We start from the raw sequence: 20,984 nt of genomic DNA, 5'->3' as shown, positions 1-20,984 counted from the left end.
AAAAACTGGTGCTGAAAACCAATTGTTATTCTGATTCTTCTTGTTTTTCAGTACTGCAACTTTCCTGGGTTGCACTTCTGATGAATTTAGAAGTGTGACTCTGGGGAGGGAGTGGTCACTCTTCAAAGCAGGTCACTTGTGTGTTAACAATCTGTACCTACTCTGGCACCGTCCTTTTTCTAAGTGTGTTCTCTATTTTTTAATCATCTTGGCATTAAGAGTTGAAATGGGGTGGCAGTAGGAGAAAATATGTTTTTACCTCTCCCAAACCTAGTTAGGCTTCCCTGCCAAAAGGACAATTTGTTGCTTCCACTGGCTGTGCTGTGGTGTGCTAACTGGCAAAGTGATGAACAATAGCCCATTCAGAGTTGAGCGGATAGGAAAAGTATGAACCTAAATGTTTTCTTCCACTTTCTCTCTTATTCATGGCATCCAGGGTTGTTCAGCGTTGCTGCTTCCTCTTGTTGGGATCTAACCATTTTATAGTCACCTCAGGGATTTATAACAATTTCTATATTGGTTTAGTGAGGCCAAAATTGGTTTGAGAGAGAGAATTGGGATCCTGTGCTAATTTGCCATCTTAACAAAAACTGCATAAAACCAGGATCTGAATGTAGGGATTCTGACTCTAGAGATAATATCAATATCTTATCCAAAACACTACATGCTTTACTGAATCTGTATATCCCTCCTTACATGTTTTACTGCTTTTCATGATTATGCCTTTGTGTAGTTACAACTTACACCTGGAATTCTGAAGTTGTTGTTGTTGTTTTTACTATTCCTAACTCTAAGAATCTTTAAAATACAGCAAAAATGGCTGGGCGTGGTGGCTCACACCTGTAATCCCAGCACTTTGAGAGGCCGAGGTGGGTAGATCACAAATTCAGTTCTAGACCACCCTGACCAACATGGTGAAACCCCATCTCTACTAAGAATACAAAAATTAGCTAGGCATGGTGGTGTGTGCCTATAATCCCAGCTACTTGGGAGGCTGGGGCAGGAGAATCACTTGAACTTGGGAGGCGGAGGTTGCAGTCAGCTGAGATTGCACCACTGCACTCCATTTTGGGCAACAAAGTGAGATTTTGTTTCAGAAAAAACAAAAAAACAAAAACAAAACAGCAAAAACATTCTTCTTTAATAGAGACCCTCTAATGGTTCTTAACAGTCATTTTTCCTGTGATCCTGCAACACTTATGTATGATACTAATTTACTTCTGATATGTTCCTCTGTAAATGGTTTTTAGTTTGTTCCATGTGTACATCTGCTGTTGGTCCAAATAGACTAAAAATGCCTGCTATTCAAGAAATTTTCTAAAATCTAATAGAAGGTGATAAATTGGCATTGGCTAGCTAAGATCTATCATTGATATGACTTAGAGAAAAAAAACTTACTTTGTTCAAACCCTCCATTTTTACCCATGAAGTCAAAGAAAGCATCAAGAATTCTGCAGAGGGTTATGACGATTGTTATGTCTTGCATAGGATATGGTTGAAATTTCTGATGATTCTTTATAAATTGTAGTCCATCTGTAACACTATTTTGAATCATGAATTCAAGACAATTCAATCCTGATGGACATATAATTTTAGAAGTTTTCAAAAGCCATGACTTAATGTAAGGCTTCCATCCCAGATCAACAGGATCCTAATAATAAAAAGGAAAACATAATCTTATATAAATCAATAAAAATATGGTATCCTCCTACTTCTTATTCTCCTTTTACTTCACCACTGCTCCCTGACAAATACAACTTAGAATTATCATTCATTAAAGGGCAAATGATCAAAGTCAGCTTAAGGAATTAACATTCTCTGGAATGATTCATGAGTTCTAATGATGGTCTTAAAAGAAAACAAGCAATTGGGGGATTATGTGTAGGAGGGTGTATTGAGGCTATGTGTATGTGGTGAGGGGAAATGCTTACCCAGAAGTCAGCCCTATACTTAGATTTATTCATAACATTCAGTTAAGTGGATTAGAGCATCGGGCTAATCACAGCTAATAACTTCATGTTATATTTTGTACTTTCTTCCTACCGACTTCATAATGTGTTTCCCAAGAGTCAGAGTGGGTATGAAAAGACCCCAGGGCCATCTTCCTCTATTGAAAAAATAATTCGTATCAGCAGCCTAACCTGTCTATTTAAATCACTGTTTACTTACAGTTGTGGAAAATACTGACACTCCAATTACTAAGAGTAGTATTAAAACAGTAATAATTAAATTCACATTCGATTCTGGATTATGAGGCTTTGAGAGACACAGGGATTCAGAACTATTGGGTTCACACTGCTGGATACAAAGGTAAAAATAAAATAAGCATAAAATGCTGTAAAAAATAGTTACTATCATAAACAACATATTTGCATTGTTAAGACATTTGTTTTTGAAAGCTTACCATATAGACCATGGCACATCGACTGACAGTAGCAGGACTGGCATGAGAGAGGCTGTCCACTTCAAAAATCAATCTTATTTTATCAGTTAAAGCTATTCTCTCACTGTTTGCTAGGCACAATGTTCTAGTATTATCTAGCACCGAGTTCAGATTTTCTACCCAAAAGGTGTCCACTGGGCCATCTAAGATAATCCATTGCCAATCAAAATCTGGAAGGAAAAATATTTTTAATATAACAGAGAATAATGTCAGTCTTCTTTCACTACAATCTTGCAAATTTTCTATTTTACTTAGAAAATATTTTCTAAGAGAAAAGATATCCTAGAAAACACTAGAGTGAATGTGTTTATATGTAGTCCCTGGTATTTATTTAATATAAATATTCATACTGTATACTTAATAATGATTTTAGCATTGTTTAGACATTCTTAGATTATTGAATTAGATAATTAACCCTTACAATTTGCTTAGGAGAAATAGCTATAATTTTACCTTTTGCATAATAATATGATTTGTAAGTTTTCCCTTCTACCCCAGAATATTTTTTAGCTATGTTGCCCCTAGGGAGTAGCAAAGGGAAACAGATGTTCTTTGAAGAAAGAAACTGAGTTTAAAGTATACTGTACTTAGAACCCATTTACTCCTCTTTCTACAGGGTGTTAGTCAATTTGGGCTATTGTAACAAAAAGCCTTAGACTGGGTAGCTTATAAACAACAGAAATTTATGTCTCACAGTTCTGGAGGTTTGGAAGTCCAAGTTCACAGCACTAGCAGAGTCCTTGTCTGGTGACGGCTATCTTCCTAGTTCACAGAAGGCCATATTATTTGTCCTCACATGGTGGCAGTGGTGAGGAATTTCTCTTGAGCTTCTTTTTAAGGGCACTAATGCCATTCTTGAGGGCTCTACCCTTGTGACCTAATCAACTCCTCAAGCCTTGCCCCTCACCTCCTAATACCATCTCCTTGGAAGTTAGGATTTCAACACATGGATTTTGGAGGGAAACAAACCTTTAGACAATAGCGCACACTCTACACCCACCACTGTGCTCCACAGTTTTAGAAAATTCATTGATCAGGATGGGGGGGTATGAACAGGTCACTATGCAGACAGAAAATAGACAACCACCTAAAAGACATTAAAATATCCCAGAAGAATCCAAGAGCAGAGCTAGGACTCATGTAGCCACTACTGCTAAGAGAGGCTCTGACTAACACCTGCCCTAGGAACTGCCTTAAAGTCCCATGAAAGAAACTAATGGTGCCTAATCACTGTACTCTCCCAAAAATAACACATAAAAATTCAGCACAGTAGAAGCAGAAGCAGAAGTTTCTTTCAGAATCTGGATCATAAATGTACTAATGGTGGATGTGTTGATATGGGGTTCAACCTGGAGTGGGGAAAGCTATGGTCAGTGCTCCTCTAGTAGACTGACAAGGTCATATACACATTTTAGCCCACTGGCACACAGTAAAGTGTCTGGCATATTATAGGTGTGCAGTTCATTTTAGATGGATCTGCTTGGGCTGTGTCCTTTGATCTGGAAAAGTACAAATTGTTTGGAGTCCCACTTCAGAGGCAATACTGGTGGCAAATTGTAGGTTGCTGCTGCTGCTTCTCACATCATTATTTATTTCAACCTTTAATATCTACTTGGTTCTTTTATAAACTGAAGGACTATTTAAGCTATAGTGCTTATATAACGTAATTATATATATATATATATATATATATATATGCACATTGTAATATAATATGTGGTACTATACAAATTTTAAAAAAACATACAAATAAATGGTATAGGAACAAAATATTACCAGTAAAAAACATGTTTAAATATATAAATATAACTCATATTGGTTCAGAATTTTTCTTCTATATTAGTTCTTGAATTTTATAACACTTACTGTTATTTTCTGGAATTTTGACATCTTTCTCTAACTCCTCGAAAATATTATCAGCAGTATCTGTTGTATCAGAAGAATCAAGTTTGAAAACCTAAAATATGTAATCAATAATGTTTAAATTTTTATTTGATAACTTTTCAACTATAATGGACTATATGCCAATATGCTTTCTTGAGTGATAAAAATATAAAAGGAAGAGAGTTCTGTAACGGAAAAGACCAACATATAAGCAGCATAGTCTAATGTAACTGACTTGTTACTATAGTTTATTTACTTTTAGAAAACTATTTTACTTTAATTTCTTTTTCCCCTTGCAAAGACAGTACGTGCTTATTGTAGGATATAAAATAAAACAGAAAAGCACAAAGAAGAAAGCAAAAGTTCCTTGAATTTCTATCGCCTACAGACAATCACCGTAGAAATTTTGGTGTATATGTTTTCTAGACTTTCCTTCACATCAGTTCTAGAATACATGGTATTACCTGCAATTTGTTAAATTACAAATTGTAACACCTCATCCTTGGAGATTCTAATTGAATAGGTTTGGGATCAAGCCCAGAATTTTTCACTTTTAATGAAAATGAAATAATCCTGAGTTATTCTCATATAGACTATTTTTATATCAATCTTTGAGAAATTCTGATGTATGTATATACTTAACTCCTTATTATCTTGAGGTGGGGAGGCTTAATTATTCATCTCTCAAAAAGAGCTGAGTAATATGTCATCACCTTATTGGCATTGGTTTCCTTAACCTTCAAGAGTAGTCAGGGAGAAAACCAAACAATAGAGCTGTGCTGGGGCACAGTGTAGGTTTTAAAGAGAGAGACAAAGGTGCTTATGTTTCAACCAGGCCCTAGCAATACAGCAAGTAGTAATCAGTTCCTACTAATTTCCAGCCTCATCAGAAAGGTAAGCAAGTCCTAGGCTTTTTCCAATTATTATTCCTATTATAAAAGTAATTAACATGCTTGGATATCCATCATTATGCTTTAGTGCATTTCTTTCTCTAAATAAATTGTTTTGGCTTGTAGAGATCATGGCAGATGGAGGCAGGATTAGATTGAAGCTCCCACTTGGATGGATAGAGAAGCATGTGGAGGCTAACCTCGTGAACTTTTGCTCCAGAACGACTGCAAGAATAAATCAGGAAAGCTGAGAGAGCCCACAGACCCTTTGAATGAAGTAGATTGCTCCTGCAGGACTGGGGAGACATCCAAAATACTGTGAATACCCAAACTGTGGAAGTGGCAAAGACGGATCACCTGTCTCTGAACACACACCCTCACTGGGGAACCTGAAGGTCTAGATCATGGAAGAAGATCTGCATGGGTTGTGTGACCTTACCTGGAGCTTAGTCAACTTAGAGAGCTGAGCGAAATACAGGGGTAGAGGAAGCAGCAGGAAAATCCCTGTGGGCTCACTGGGTCCCCTGGCAAGCCATTTCTGCCTTGCCTCACAGGGGTCCTTGGGGAGGGCTGACAAGAGGCACTGGGAAAAGTTCACAGGGAGAAGAAAACCTTCAGCTGAACTTTGTAACAATTTGAACAGATCAGGAAGTCTCATGGCCAGAACTCAGGGGACGGCATGAATCTGGTGTGCAGACTCCATAGGTGGAGGAAGCACAAAAGTCCTACTTGATTGTGCAGCTGAGAGGTGGGGCGAGTTCTCAGCCCTGCTCAACCACTGCCTGGCAACAGACTCGGTGTTGTTGTGGGAGGCATGGTGGGAGTGAGATCAGCCCTTTGGGTTGTATGGGAGCTGGGTGAGGCCTGTGACTGCTGGCTTTCCCCAACGTCCCTGACAACCTGCATGACACAAGAGAGGCAGCTATAATCCTCCTAGGAACATAAGTCAATTGACCTGGGAACCATACCCCTATACCCCACAGCAGCCACAGCAATACCTGCCCAATGAGAGTCTGAGCTCAGACACACCTAGCCTGGTCCCCACCTAACTGTCCTTCCCTACCCACCCTGGTAGCTGAAGACAAAGGGCATATACTCTTGGGAGTTCTAGGGCCCCACCCACTGCCTGTTCCTCCCCTTATTACTACAGCTGATGCTCCTTTGAAAGTGCCACCTCCCAGCAGGAGGCCAACAATCGTGGCTGAGAGACTGACAGATGGTTCACATCATAGGACTTTGTGGAGACAACCACCAGTACCAGCCTGGAGCCTGGTAGACTTGCTGGGTGGCTAGATCCAGAAGAGAGGTAACAATCTCTATAGCTTGGCTCTCAGCAAGCCACATCCCTGGGAAAAGGGGGAGAGTATTGCATCAAGGGAACACCCTGTGGGACAAAAGAATCTGAACAACAGCCTTGAGTCCTAGACCTTCCCTCTGACAGAGCCTACCCAAATGAGGAGGAACCAGAAAACCAACTCTGGTAGTATGACAAAACAAGGTTCTTTCACAGCCCCCCAAAATAACACTAGCTCACCAGCAATTAATCCAAACCAAGAAGAAATCCCTATTTACCTGAAAAAGAATTCAGGTTAGTTATTAAGCTAATCAGGGAGGCACCAGAGAAAGGGGAAGCCCAATTTAAGGAAGTCAAAAAATAATACAAGAAAGAAGGGGAGAAATTTTTAATGAAATAGATAGCATAAATAAAAAACAATCAAAATGTTAGGAAACAGTGGATGCACTTACAGAAATGCAAAATTCTCTTGAAAGTCTCAGCAATAGAATTGAATAAGCAGAAGGAAGAACTTCAAACCTCAAAGACAAGATTTTTGAATTAGCCCAATCCAACAAAGACAAAAAAAAAAAAAAGAAAAGAAAAGAAAAGAAAATATGAACAAAGCCTCTAAGAAGTCTGGGATTATGTTAAATGACCAAAACTAGGAATAAGTGGCATTCTTGAGGAAGAAGAGAAATCTAAGTTTAGAAAACATATTTGGGGGAATAATCAAGAAAAACATCCCTGGCCTTGCTAGACACCTAGACATCCAAATACAAGAAGCTCAATGAACACCTGGGAAATTCATCACAAAAGGATCATTGCTTAGGTACATTGTAATCAGAATATCTAAAGTTAAGATGAAGGGAAGCATCTTAAGAGCTGTGAGGCAAAAAAAAAAAAAAAAACAAAAAACCCGGGTAACCTATAAAGGAAAACCTACCAGATTAACAGCAGACTTCTCAGCAGAAACTCTACAAGCTAGAAAGAATCGAACCCTATTTTCGGCCTACTTAAACAAAACAATTATCAGCCAAAAATTCTGTATTCAGTGAAACTAAGTTTCATAAATGAGGGAAAGATACAATCGTTTTTAGAAAAACAAATGCTGAGAGAATTTACCACTACCAAGCTAGGACTACGATAACTTCTAAAAGGAGCTCTAAATCTTGAAACAAATCCTAGAAACACATCAAAACAGAACCTCTTTAAAACATAAATCTCACAGGACCTACAAAACAAAAATACAATTAACAAAACAAACAAACAAACAAAAACCAAGCATACAGGCAACAAATAGTACAATGAATGGAATGGTACCTCATATCTCAATACTAGCATTGAATGTAAATAACTTAAATGCTCCACTTAAAAGATACAGAATTGCAAAATGGATAAGAATTCACCAACCATTTGCTGCCTTCAAGAGACTCACCTAACACATAAGAACTCACATAAACTTAAAGTAAAAGGGTGGAAAAAGACATTCCATGCAAATGGGTAACCAAAGTGAGCAGGAATAGCTATTCTTATATCAGACAAAACAAATTTTAAAGCAACAGCAGCTAAAAAAGACAAAGAGAGACATTATATAATGATAAAAGGCCTTGTCTAACAGGAAAATATCACAATCCTAAATATATATGCATTTAACATTGAAGCTGCCAAATTTATAAAACAATTACTAACAGACCTAAGAAATGAGATAGACAGCAACACAATAATAGTGGGGGACTTCAATGCTTCACTGACAGCACTAGACAGGTCATCAGACAGAAAGTCAACAAAGAAACAATGGATATAAACTATACCCTGGAACAAATGGACTTAACAGATATTTATAGAACATTCTACCCAACCACTGCAGAATACAAATTCTATTCATCAGTGCACGGAAATTTCTTCAAGATAGACCACATGATAGACCATAAAATGGGCCTCAATAAATTTAAGAAAATTGAAATTATATCAAGCACTCTCTCAGACCACAGTGGAATGAAACTGGAAATTAACTTCAAAAGGAACCATCAAAACCATGCAAATACATGAAAATTAAATAACCTGCTCCTGAATGATCATTGGGTCAAAAATGAAATCAAGATGAAAATTAAAAAATTATTTGAACTGAATGACAGTAGTGTGACACAACCTATCAAAACCTCTGGGATACAGTAAAGGCAATTAGCTAAGAGGAAAGTTTATAGCTCTAAACACTTACATCAAAAAGACTGAAAGTGCACAAACTGACATTCTAAGATCACACTTCAAGGAACTAGAGAAACAAAAACAAACCAAACCCAAACCGAGCAGAAGAAAGAAAATAACCAAGATCAGGGCAGAACAATGAAATTGAAACAAAAAAATACAAAAGATAAATGAAACAAAAAGCTGGTTCTTTGAAAAGATAAGTAAAATTGATAGACCATTAGCAAGATTAATCAAGAAAAGAAGAGAGAAAATCCAAATAAGCTCAATTAGAAATGAAAGGAAAGATATTACAACTCACACCACAGAAATATAAAAGATCATTCAAGGTTACTATGAACACCTTTACTAGAAAACCTAGAGGAGATGGATAAATTCCTGAAAAAATAGGACCCTCTTAGCTTAAATAAAAAAAGAGTTAGATACCCTCAACAGACCAATAACAAACAACAAGAATAAAATGGTAATTAAAAAATTACAAAAAAAAAAAAATCCAGGACCACACAGATCATTTAGCAGAATTCAAAGAAGAGTTGGTATCAATCTTATTGCCACTACTCTACAATATAGAGAAAGAAGGAATCCTCCCTAAGTCATTTTATGAAGACAGTATCACCCTAATAACAAAACCAGCAAAGGACATAACCAAAAAAGAAAACTACAGACCAATATCCCTGCTGAACATAGGTGCAAAAATCATCAGCAAAATACTAACTGAATCCAACAACATATCAAAATGGCAATCCACCACGATTAAGTGGGTTTCATATCAGGGATGCTGGGATGCTTTAACATATGCAAGTCAATACATGTGATACACCACATAAACAGAATTAAAAACAAATTCTGCATCCCAATAGATGCAGAAAAAGCATTCAAAATTCAGCATCATTTCATGATTAAAACTCTCAGTAAAATTGGCATACAAGGGACATATCTCAACGTAATAAAAGCCATCTATGGCAAACCCACAGCCAATATAATACTTAATGGGGAAAAGTTGAAAGCATTCCCTCTGATAACTGGCACAAGACAAGGATGCCCACTCTCACCACTTCTCTTCAACATAGTACTGGAAGTCCTAGCTGGAGCAATTAGACAAGAGAAAGAAATAAAGGGCATCCAAATCAGTAAAGAGAAAGCCAAATTGTTGCTGTTTGCTGATGATATGATTGTTTACCTAGAAAACCCTAAAGACTCCTCCAGAAAACTCCTAGAAATGATAAAAGTATTCAGCAAAGTTTCTGGACACAGAATTAATGTACACAAATCAGTAGCTCTTCTATACATCAACAGTTACCAAGCTGAAAATCAAATCAAGACCAATAAGAACTCAACACCTTTTAACAATAGCTGCAAAAAATAAAATAAAATACTTAGGAATAAAATACTTATCTAACCAATGAGGTGAATGATCTCTACAAGGTAAACTATAAAACACTGCAGACAGAAATCACAGACAACACAAACAAATGGAAACATCCTATGCTCATGAATGAGTAGAATCAGAAAAATGACCATACTGCCAAAATCAATCTACAAATTTAAAAGAATTTCCATCAAAATACCACCATCATTCTTGACAGAACTAGAGATAAAACAATCCTAAAATTCATATGGAACAAAAAAAGAGCTCGCATAGTCAAAGCAAGACTAAGCAAAAAGAACAAATCTAGAGGCAACATATTACTTGATTTCAAAGTATACTATAAGGCCATAGTCACCAAAACAGCATGGTACTGGTATAAAAATAGGCACATAGGCCAATGGAAAAGAATAGAGAACCCAGAAGTAATGCCAAATACTTACAGTCAACTGATCTTTGACAAAACAAACAGAAACATAAAGTGGGGAAAGAACACCCTACTCAACAAATGGTGCTGGGATAACTGGCAAGCCACAAGTAGGAGAATGAAACTGGATCCTCATCTCTCACCTTATATAAAAATCAATTCAAGATGAATCAAGGACTTAATATTACTTTTGTTGTATTATAAACTTCCTTTTTATGTTTGCATATGTGTCTGGACTCCATTTGGTTCTATTTTTGTGTCAGTACCTGTTGTGATTACAGTTTGGATTTGTTCTAAAGTTTATTTAAAATATTTTAGAACTCTAAAGTACTGTAATTTTCTGCCCAGATTTTTTCAAATCCTTGAAATACTTAAAAATAAATCTTAAAATAATATCACCCAATTAAAAAGAAAAAAAATTCCACACATTAATAGTCAATTGGTCTTCCACAAAGTTGCCAAGAACACACAATGAGGAAAGAATAGCCTCTTCAATAAATAATATGGGAAAACTGGATATCCACATGCAGAAGAATGAAACTGAACTTATCTTACATCTATACAAAAACCATCTGAAAAGAGAGTAAAGACTTAAGGTAATACCTAACACTACAAAACTGCCAGAAGAAAACATAGAGGAAAAGCTCCAGGACATTGGTCTGGGCAATGATTTTTTTGAATGTCACCCAAAAAGCAAAGGCAACAAAAGCAAAAAATAGACAAATGGGATTATATAATAATTTAAAAGCTTCTTGCCAAGGACTTCATGGCTAAAACACCAAAAGCAATGGCAATAAAAGCCAAAATAGACAAATGGGATCTAATTAAACTCCAGAGCTTCTGTATAGCAAAGGAAACAATCATTACAGTGAACTGGTAACCAACAGAATGGGAAAAAATTTTTGCAATCTACCCATCTGACAAAGGGCTAGTATCCAGAATCTACAAAGAACTAAAACAGATTTACAAGAAAAAAACAAACAAACTCATTCAAAAGTGGGCAAAGGATATGAACAGACCCTTTACAAAAGAAGACACCGATGAGGCCAACAATCATATGAAAAAATGCTCATCATCACTGGTCATTAGAGAAATGCAAATCAAAACCACATTGAGATACCATCTCACACCAGTTAGAACGGTGATCATTAAAAAATCTGGAGACAACAGATGCTGGAGAGGATGTGGAGAAGTAGGAACACTTTTACACTGTTGGTGGGAGTATAAATTAGTTCAACCATTGTGGAAGACAGTGTGGCAATTCCACAAGGACCTAGAAATGGAAATTCCATTTGACCTAGCAATTCCATTACTGGGTATATACCCAAAGAATTATAAATTGTTCTATTATAAAGACACATGAACCTGTATGTTCACTGAGGCACTGTTTACAATAGCAAAGACCTAGAACCAACCCAAATGTCCATCATCGATAGACTGGATAAAGAAAATGTGGTACATATATGCCATGGAATACTACACAGTCATAAAAAAAGATGAGTTCATGTCCTTCATAGGGACACGGATGAATCTGGAAACCATCATTCTCAGCAAACTGACACAAGAACAGAAAACCAAACACCATATGTCATCACTCATAGGCAGGTGTTAAACAATTAGAACACATGGACACAGGGAAGGGAGCATCACACACTGCAGTCAGTGGGGGGGCTGGGGAGGGACAGTGAAGGTGGGGAAGGTGGGGAGGGATAATGAGGGGAGAAATACCAGATATAGGTGATGGGGGGGATGAAGGCAGCAAACCACCTTGCCATGTATGTACCTATGCAACAATCCTGCATGATCTGCACATGTACCCCAGAACCTAAATTACAATAAAAAAAAAAAAACTTCTGCACAGAAAAAGAAACAACAGAGTGAAGAGGCAACATATGGAATCGAAGAAAGTATTTCCCAACCATATGTCTAATAAGCAGTTAGTATTCAAAATCTACAAGGAACCCAAACAACTTGACAGCAAGAAAACAAATAATCCAATTAAAAATTGGACAAAAGACCTGAATAAATATATCCCAAAGAAGACATACAGATGGCCTATAGATATATGAGAAAATGTTCACTAGGGAAATGTGAATTAAAACTACAACGAGCTATCATCTCATAGCTGTTAGAATGGCTATGATAAAAAAGACAAAAGATAACAAATGTTGGTGACAATGCAGAGACAGGAAACCCTTGTTATTATGTTGGTGGAAATGTAAATCAGATGTTATAAAAACAATCTGGAGATTCCTCAAAAAATTAAAAACAGAAATGCCAAATGATCCAGTAATCCCTTTACTGGCTATATACCCAAAGGAATGAATTAGTCAAAGAGAGATCTATACTCCCATGTTCATTGAAGCATTATTCACAATAGCCAAGACATGGAATCAACCTACAGGTCCATCAGTGAATGAATTGATAGGAAATGTATGTATATGAGAAAATCCTGTAAATTGTGACATGGATGAACCTGGAGGTCATTATGTTAAGTGAAATAAACCGAGCACAGAAAGAAAAACAGTGCATAATTTCACTTATATGTGGAAGCTAATAAAATTGAATTAACTGAAGTAGAGGGCAGAATGGTGGTTGCCAGGGGCTGAGGGTGAGGTGAGAGGAAATGGAGGATGTTGGTCAAAGAATATAAAGTTTCAGTTAGACAGGCTAAGTGAGTTCTGGAGATCTAGAGCATAGTGGCTACAGTTAACAATAAAGTATTACATACTTGAAAATTGCTAATAGTAGATCTTAAATATTCTTACTAAAAAAGATAGCTATGTAAGGTGATGTTAATTAGCTTAATTGTAGTAATCACTCCACAATATAAACATATATCAAAACATCATGTTGTATACTGTAAATATATGTGTTTTTGTTAATTATTTATTTGCTTATTTATTCTGGTGGAGCTGCTTTTTAATTTTTAATTTTTTTGCATTTAAATTTTTTTATTTTTAATTTTTGTAGGTATACGGTGTATATATTTATAAGATGCATGAGATATTTGGATACAGTCATACAATGTGTAATAATCACATCAAGGTAAATGGGGCTTCCATCACCTCATGGATTTATCCCTGTGTTACAAACAATCCAATTAAACTCTTAGTTACTAAAAATGTACAATTAATTATTATCAATTATAGTAACCCTGACATGCTAGTAAATACTAGGTCTTATTCATTGTATCCAACTATATTTTTGTATTCACTAGCCAATTCCCCACCCCACCACGCTACCCTTCCCAGCCTGAGGTAACCATCATTGTACTCTCTAACTCCATGAGTTCAATTTCTTAATTTTTAGCTCCTGCAAATAAGTGAGAACATATAAAGTTTGTCTTTCTGTGCCTGGCTTATTTCACCTAAATAATGACCTCCAGTTCCATTCATGTTGTTGTAAATGACAGGATCTCATTTCTATTTTGGCTGACTGGTGAGCCACTGTGTGTAACTACCATATTGTCTTTATTCATTTATCTGTTGATGGATACTTAGGTTGTTTCCAATACATGGCTATAGTGAATAGTGCTGCAATAAACATGAAAGTGCAGGTATCTCTTGATTATACTGATTTCTTTTGTGTATATACCCAGCAGTGGAATTGCTGGATCATATGGTAGCTCTATTTTTAGTTTTTTAGGGAACCTCCACAATGTTCCCCATAGTGGTTGTACTAATTTACATTTCCAGCAACAACGTACAAGTATTCCCTTTTCTCCACATCCTCACCAGCATTTGTTATTGCCTCTCTTTGGATAAATACCATTTTATTTATTGTGTGAGATAAATACCATTTTATTTATTGGGTGAGATAATCTTTCATTGTAGTTTTGACTTGTATTTCTCTGATGATCAGTGATGTTGAGCACCTTTTCACATACCTATTTACCATCTGTATGTCTTCTTTTGAGAAATGTCCATTCTGATCTTTGCCCATATTTAAATCAGATAATTAAGTTTTTTTTTTTTTTTTTCCTACAGAGTTGTTTGAGCTGCTTATATATCCTGGTTACTAATTCCATGTTAGATGGATAGTTTGCAAATATTTTCTCCCATTTAGTGTGTTGTCTCTTTACTTTGTTGATTGTTTCCTTTGCTGTGCAAAAGCTTTTTAACTGGTTGTGATCTAATTTGTCCATTTTTTTCCTTTGGTTTTCTGTGCTTGTGGTATATTCAAGAAACCTTTGCCAGTCTAATGTTCTGGAGAGTGTCTTCAATGTTTTCTTTCAGTAGTTTCATAGGTTGGGATCTTGGATTTAAGTCTTTAATCCCTTTTTATTTGATTTTTGTATATGACAAGAGACAGGGGTTTAGTTTCATTTTTCTGCATATAGATATCTAGTTTTCTCAGCTAAATTTATTCAAGTAAATGTCTTTTCTCAAACATGCTGTTGGCGCCTTTATCAAAATGAGTTCACTATAGATGTAGATGAATTTGTTTTTAGGTTTTCTACTCTATTGCATTGGTCAATATGTCTGTTTCTATGCCAGTACCATGCAGTTTTGGTTACTCTAGCTCTGTAGTAGAATTTAAATTAGGTAATGTAATTCTTTCAGTTTTGTTCTTTTTGCTCAGGATAGCTTTGGCTATTCTGGGTCTTTTGTAACTCCGTATAAATTTTAGGGTTGTTTTTCTATCTCTGTATATGTCATTGGTATTTTGATAGAGGATGTAATGAAGATATAGATTGCTTTGAGTAGTATGGACATTGTAACAATATTGATTCTTGCAATCAATAAACACGAAATATCTTTCCATTTTTGTGTCATATTTGATTGTTTTGTCAATGTTTCATAGTCTTCATTGTAAACATCTTTCACTTCTTTGGTTAAATGAATTCCTGGGTATTTAATTTCATGGGTGGCTATTGTAAATGGTATTACCTTTTGATTTTTTTTTTTTCAGATTATTCACTGTTGGCATGTAGAAATGCTACTGATTTTTGTATGTTGATTTTATCCCACAACTTTAGTGAATTTATCAGTTCTAATAATTGTTGATGGAGTCTTTAAGTTTTTCCAAGCATAAGATAAAATCATCTTAATTTGACTTCTTTTCTAATCTGGATAGGCTTTATTCCCTTCACTTGTCTGATTGCTCTAGATAGGAGCTGAATAACAGTGGTGGAAAAGGGCAACTTTTTTTTTGTTCCAGATCTTAGAGAAAAAGCTTTCAGTTCTTCCCCATTCAGTACGATACTAGCTGTGGGTCTGTTCTATGTGGCTTTTATTGTGTTGGGGTATGTTTCAGTTTTTAGATGGTTTTTATGATAAAGCAATGTTGAATTTTATCAAATGTTTGTTCAGCATCAATTGAAATGATCACGTTTTTTGTCTTTCATTCTGTCGATGTGATGTATCAAATCAATCAGTATCACACTGATTGATTTGCATATGTTGAACAATTCTTGATTCCTTGGGATAAATTCCATTTGGTCATGATGAATGATCTTCCTTGATCTTCTTAATGTGTTGTTGAGTTAGGTTTGCAGATATTTTATTGAGGGTTTTTGCATCAATTTTCACTAGGGATATGGGCCTGTAGTTTTGTTTTCGGATGTGTCTTTGTCTGCTTTTAGTATTAGTATAATACTGGCCTTATAGTTTGGAAGCATTCCTTCCTCCTATATTTTTTGGAATCGTTTGAGTAGGATTGGTATTAGTTCTTTAAATATTTGATAAAAATTCAGCAGTGAAGTCGTCAACTCCTGGGCTTCTCTTTGCTGGGAGACATTATTTGATCTTTTTACTTGTTTCCGGTCTATTCAGTTTTGTCATGATTCAGTCTTGGTAGGTTGTCTGTGTACAGGAATTTATCCATTTCTTGTAGGGTTTCCAACTTACTGGTATATAGTTGCACATGGTAACCTCTAATGATCCTTTGAATTTCTGCAGTACTGATTGTTGTGTCTTCCTTTTCATCTCTGATTTTAAATATTTGGGTCTTTTATTCTTAGAGTAAATGTTTGACAATTTATCTTTTCAAAAAACCAACTTTTCATTTTGTTGATCTTTTTTTTTTCTTTCCCCATTTATTTATTTTATTGCATTTTAGGTTTTGGGGTACATGTGAAGAACATGCAAAATTGTTGCATAGGTATACACGTGGCAAGTGTGATTTGCTGCCTTCCTCCCCATCACCTACATCTGGCATTTCTCCCCTTGCTATCTCTCCCCAGCTCCCCACCCCCCACTGTCCCTCCCCTATTTCCCCCCAACTGACCCCAGTGTGTATAGTTTCCTTCAGTTTGATTTTATTTATTTCTGCTCAGATCTTTATTCTATTAATTTTGGGTTTGGTTCAATCTTGCCTTTCTAGTTCTTTAAGATGTATCATTAGGTTATTTATTTGGTATTTTTTGATTTTTAAAAAATATTTTTATGGCATGTGCCTGTAATCCCAGCTACTCAGGAGGTTGAGGCAGGAGAATTGCCTGAACCCAGGAGGCGGAGGTTGCGGTGAGCTGAGATCGCACCACTGCACTCCAGCCTGGGTAACAAGAGCGAAACTCCGTCTCAAAAAAAAAATTTTTTTTTTAAATGTACTTATTTATTTTTTAACTGCTGCTGTTTATTTAGGGCCCAAGGAAACTTTAGTCAGTCAGTAGGTAATAAATACTGCCAGGACTGGGTCCTTGCCCTCAAGGCATTTGCTTCTCTTCTGTCTCAGGGTGTGCCTAGATATGTCATCCAGAAGCTAAAGCCTCACAGCTCTGCCTGGTACCCTATCCTACTGTGACTGAGTTGGTATTTAAGTTGCAAGACAAAATTCTCTTTACTCTTCCCTCTCTTCTCAAGCACGGTGAAGGAATCTCTTTTGGTGCTGTGAGCTGCATAGCCTGGGGTTGGGAAAGATGTGGTGCAAGCACTCCCTTTGCCACCCCAGTTGATGTCAAACTAGGCTTCACGCCCCCGCAAGTCCACTGGCTCTAAAAGCCCATCAGAGCAGTAGGTCTTGTCTAGGAGTTGTAGTCCTTTATGGCCTACACTGTCTGTCAAGTTTATTTAGGACCTCAGAATCCTTTAGCCCACAGTGACAAGGCTTGCTGAAATTCAAGTTCTGACCACTGGAATGGGCAATTCCCCTCTGGCTAGGGCAGGTCTCAGTACTCCTTTCGTGGGCATTGGCTGAGTTCTGCCTGGTGCTGGCAGCACTGAGTTCCAATACAAAATCCCATAATCACTATGCTCTCCCTCTCCCAAGTGCACAGATTCTTTCTCCACACCATGTGGCTGCTGCCAGGGGATGGCAGACGGATGACACTGGCAATTCGAGACTGTCTCTCTTACCCTCTTCAGTGCCCCTTTCAGTGATATGAAATTAAAGCCAGGTACTATAATCACATACCTCATTTTTGACTCTTATGAAGGTGGATTTTTCTGTAGATATTTCTTAAATTTTGTGTTCCTGTGGGGAAGCGGGGATGATCTATGGAGGCTTTCATTTGGCCACATTGCTCTGCCTCCCTTATTTGTCAGTTTTTAAAAATCCATTAGGATTTTCGTTAGAAAGATATTATAGTTTACATTAATTTGATAGGGATTAGTATTTTTGTAATGGAAGTCTTCCATATGAGAATGTGGTGCATCTTTCATTTATTCAAGTTTTCTCAATTATATAGATTTCCCTGCCCCATTCTCCATAGGACAAGTTCCTTTCTTCTACATTTATCCAAAGGTATTTTATAGATTTGTACCACTTTTAGTATAATTTTTCCAATTTCAATTTCAACCTCACAATTATTAGTACAAAGAATTTTGTCACAGCTACTGTGCCATATTGCTTAACAATTGCTGAGAAAGATGTGACAAAATCTCTCTATAATTGCAAATTTATCAATTTCTCCATTAAATTCTATCAGCTTTTTCTTTGTATATTTTCACATTATGTTATAAGCACATACTATTTTATACTTGCCATTTTTTCTGCACCAATATCACACTGCTTTATTCTAATGTTATAATACCTCTTGATATGTGGTATGTCTTACCACCCTAATCCTTTCTCTTTTTCTTATTCAGGATTGTCATGGACCATGTATGTTCCATATACACTTTGGAAACAGTTTGTCAAGGTCTTAAAAAAAAAATCACTCACTTCCCTATTCAAAACTTACCACAAAGCTATAACAATCAAGGGTGGTATTTACAAAAACACAGACATATAGATCAATGATACAGAATAGAAAATCCAGAAATAAATCCTTGCATTTATGATCAATTGATTTTTTTTTTACAAGGGTGTCAAGATAACTTGTTAGAGGGAAAGAACAGTCTTTTCAACAAATATTGCTGGAACACCTGGATATCCACATGCAAAAGAATGAGGGGGAATCCCTGATTTACATCCCACACAAAAATGGACTCAAAATGGACCAAAGACCTACATATTAGTTGAAACAATAGAACTCCTAAAACACAGAAATAAATTTTTGTGACTGTCAGTCATGCATGCTTTTTAATATGATACTAAAAAGACAAATGATAAAAAAAGAAAAAAGTTAAAAACTTTCGTCCGGTAAACAATTCTATCAAAGAAAATAATGATGACCTACAGATGAGAGAAACTATTTGCCAATCATATATCAGAATAGGTAACTCTTAAAACTCAATAATTAAAAGATAAGCAATTAAAAATGGACAAGCCTCTGAACAGACATTCTCCAAAGGAAATATACAAATGACCAATAGCAACATAAAAATACACTCAACATAATTAGCCATCAGGAAAATGCAAATCAAATACACATGGAAGGATATGACTTACCACTGCACAACCACCAACTGGATATAGTTTAAGAAGTAGACAATAACAATTGTTTTGAGGCTGTAGAGAAACTGGAGAAGGCAGCCTCTATGGAAAATAGTTTGGCAGTTCCTCAAAATAGTAAACATAAAGTGACCATGTGACCCAGTAATTCTACTTTGATGTATATATACATAGGAAATGAAAGCCTATGTCCACACAAGAATGAGTATGCAAATGTTCATAAAAACACTATTTATAATAGCAAAAAATAGAAACCACCCATGTCTCCCACAACTAAAGGATGAACAAAACTTTATCAGTACAATGGAATATTATTCAGTAACTAAAAGGAAGGGAGCATTGTTATATGAAAACATTATGCTATGTCAAAGAAGTCAATTGTAAAGACTACATATTACATAATTTAATTTATATGAAATGTTCAGAATAAAAAATCTATAAAGATAGAGAGTACATTAACGGTTTCCTAAGGCTGGTGTTGGGGACGTGGGAGAAGATGGTGATTTGGAAATGGGGAGTGAATGCCAGTGATTAGAAAGTTTATTTTTGAGTTAATGAGAATGTTCTGAAATTAGGTCATGTTGATGGTTGTTCAACTGTGGGAATATACTAAAAAATTGCTGCTGTACATTTGAATGTGTGAATTTTGTAACGTGAATTATATCTCAACAAGGCTGTTTTAGCAAAACATGATAAAATTCTGACTAAAATTGCATTGCATTTATAGCTCAATTTATAAAGAACTATCATCTTTATAATGAGTCTTTATTTCTAAAAACATGGCTATTGTGAAGAATACAGTGTTATAATCTGTCATAATGATATAATAATGTATCTGGAAAAGTCAGATGTGGAAAAAAAGGTGAGAAGTCATTTGCTTTTGTCAACATTTTCATCTAAAAGCCGGGTGCTGGTGATTCCAAGTAATTACTTAAAATTGAAAAATGAAATAATATAATCACAAGCCCATTTATAGTTAAAACAATGAACAGAAGAAAAAGTAATAATAAAGTAATAACAATGTAATTTGCAAAAATCAGGTGGTAGAAAAATTTTAAAGAAGTGTGAAGAGGTGAAAGTATACTAATTTCATGATTACATACATGATAAAAGTGTCATAAATACCATCTAAAAGGAAAATTAATGGCATTATATGAAATCATAGCTATAAAAGTAACACCAAGAAGAACAAAATAGACTATGGATCTTCCATATTATCAGAGGGAAAAAGGAAATCAAAGCAAAGAAAACACACACTGGATAATTAAAAAATAATAACAATATAATACAAATAGCAATAAGCCCAAACATGTTACAACCAATAAATGTAAAAGGAATAAATTTGCCTAGAAAAATACAAATATTGTTTTATATTATTAAGCAAATGCTAAACTATTCTAAAAATAAGAGAAACATCAGGGAAAATATTTTCTAATTATAACACAATAAAAGACAATATAATAAAAAAATCAGCAACAACATAAAGATTCTACCACTCGAGAACTCAAAAAAAAAAACTTGGAACATTTCTTGCATCAAATAGAAAACAAATATAAGTTGCAGAACAACTATGAAATGAAACCTGGAAAAGAATTCTGATAGAGACTATTATTCTAGATAGTAAAGCCTATAATAAAGTCAGTATAATTAAAATTGTTTCTTTTTGCTGGCCACAGACAAGCAGAGTAAAGAATCTGAGTGATGGCACCAAAGGG

At 35.7% G+C, this 20,984-nt stretch overlaps 1 protein-coding gene across 1 annotated transcript in view; it reads right to left on the bottom strand.

The window, feature by feature from the left end:
* Positions 1–20,984, bottom strand: part of DNAH14 (dynein axonemal heavy chain 14) — a 400,020-nt gene that overhangs the window by 163,561 nt on the left and 215,475 nt on the right. Inside the window, exons 39-41 of the mRNA XM_037737730.1 lie at positions 4,310–4,400; positions 2,405–2,613; positions 1,399–1,651 (exon numbers count right to left, since the gene is read on the bottom strand). Coding sequence (XP_037593658.1) covers positions 1,399–1,651; positions 2,405–2,613; positions 4,310–4,400 — 553 coding nt within the window. The remainder of the gene's footprint in view (positions 1–1,398; positions 1,652–2,404; positions 2,614–4,309; positions 4,401–20,984) is intronic.

Source organism: Cebus imitator, unplaced genomic scaffold (genome assembly GCF_001604975.1).
Source record: "Cebus imitator isolate Cc_AM_T3 unplaced genomic scaffold, Cebus_imitator-1.0 Scaffold42, whole genome shotgun sequence".
NCBI classification, from domain to species: Eukaryota; Metazoa; Chordata; class Mammalia; order Primates; family Cebidae; genus Cebus; species Cebus imitator.
The sequence above is the reverse complement of the archived record's forward strand: the minus strand, read 5'-3'. Positions and strand labels throughout refer to the sequence as shown.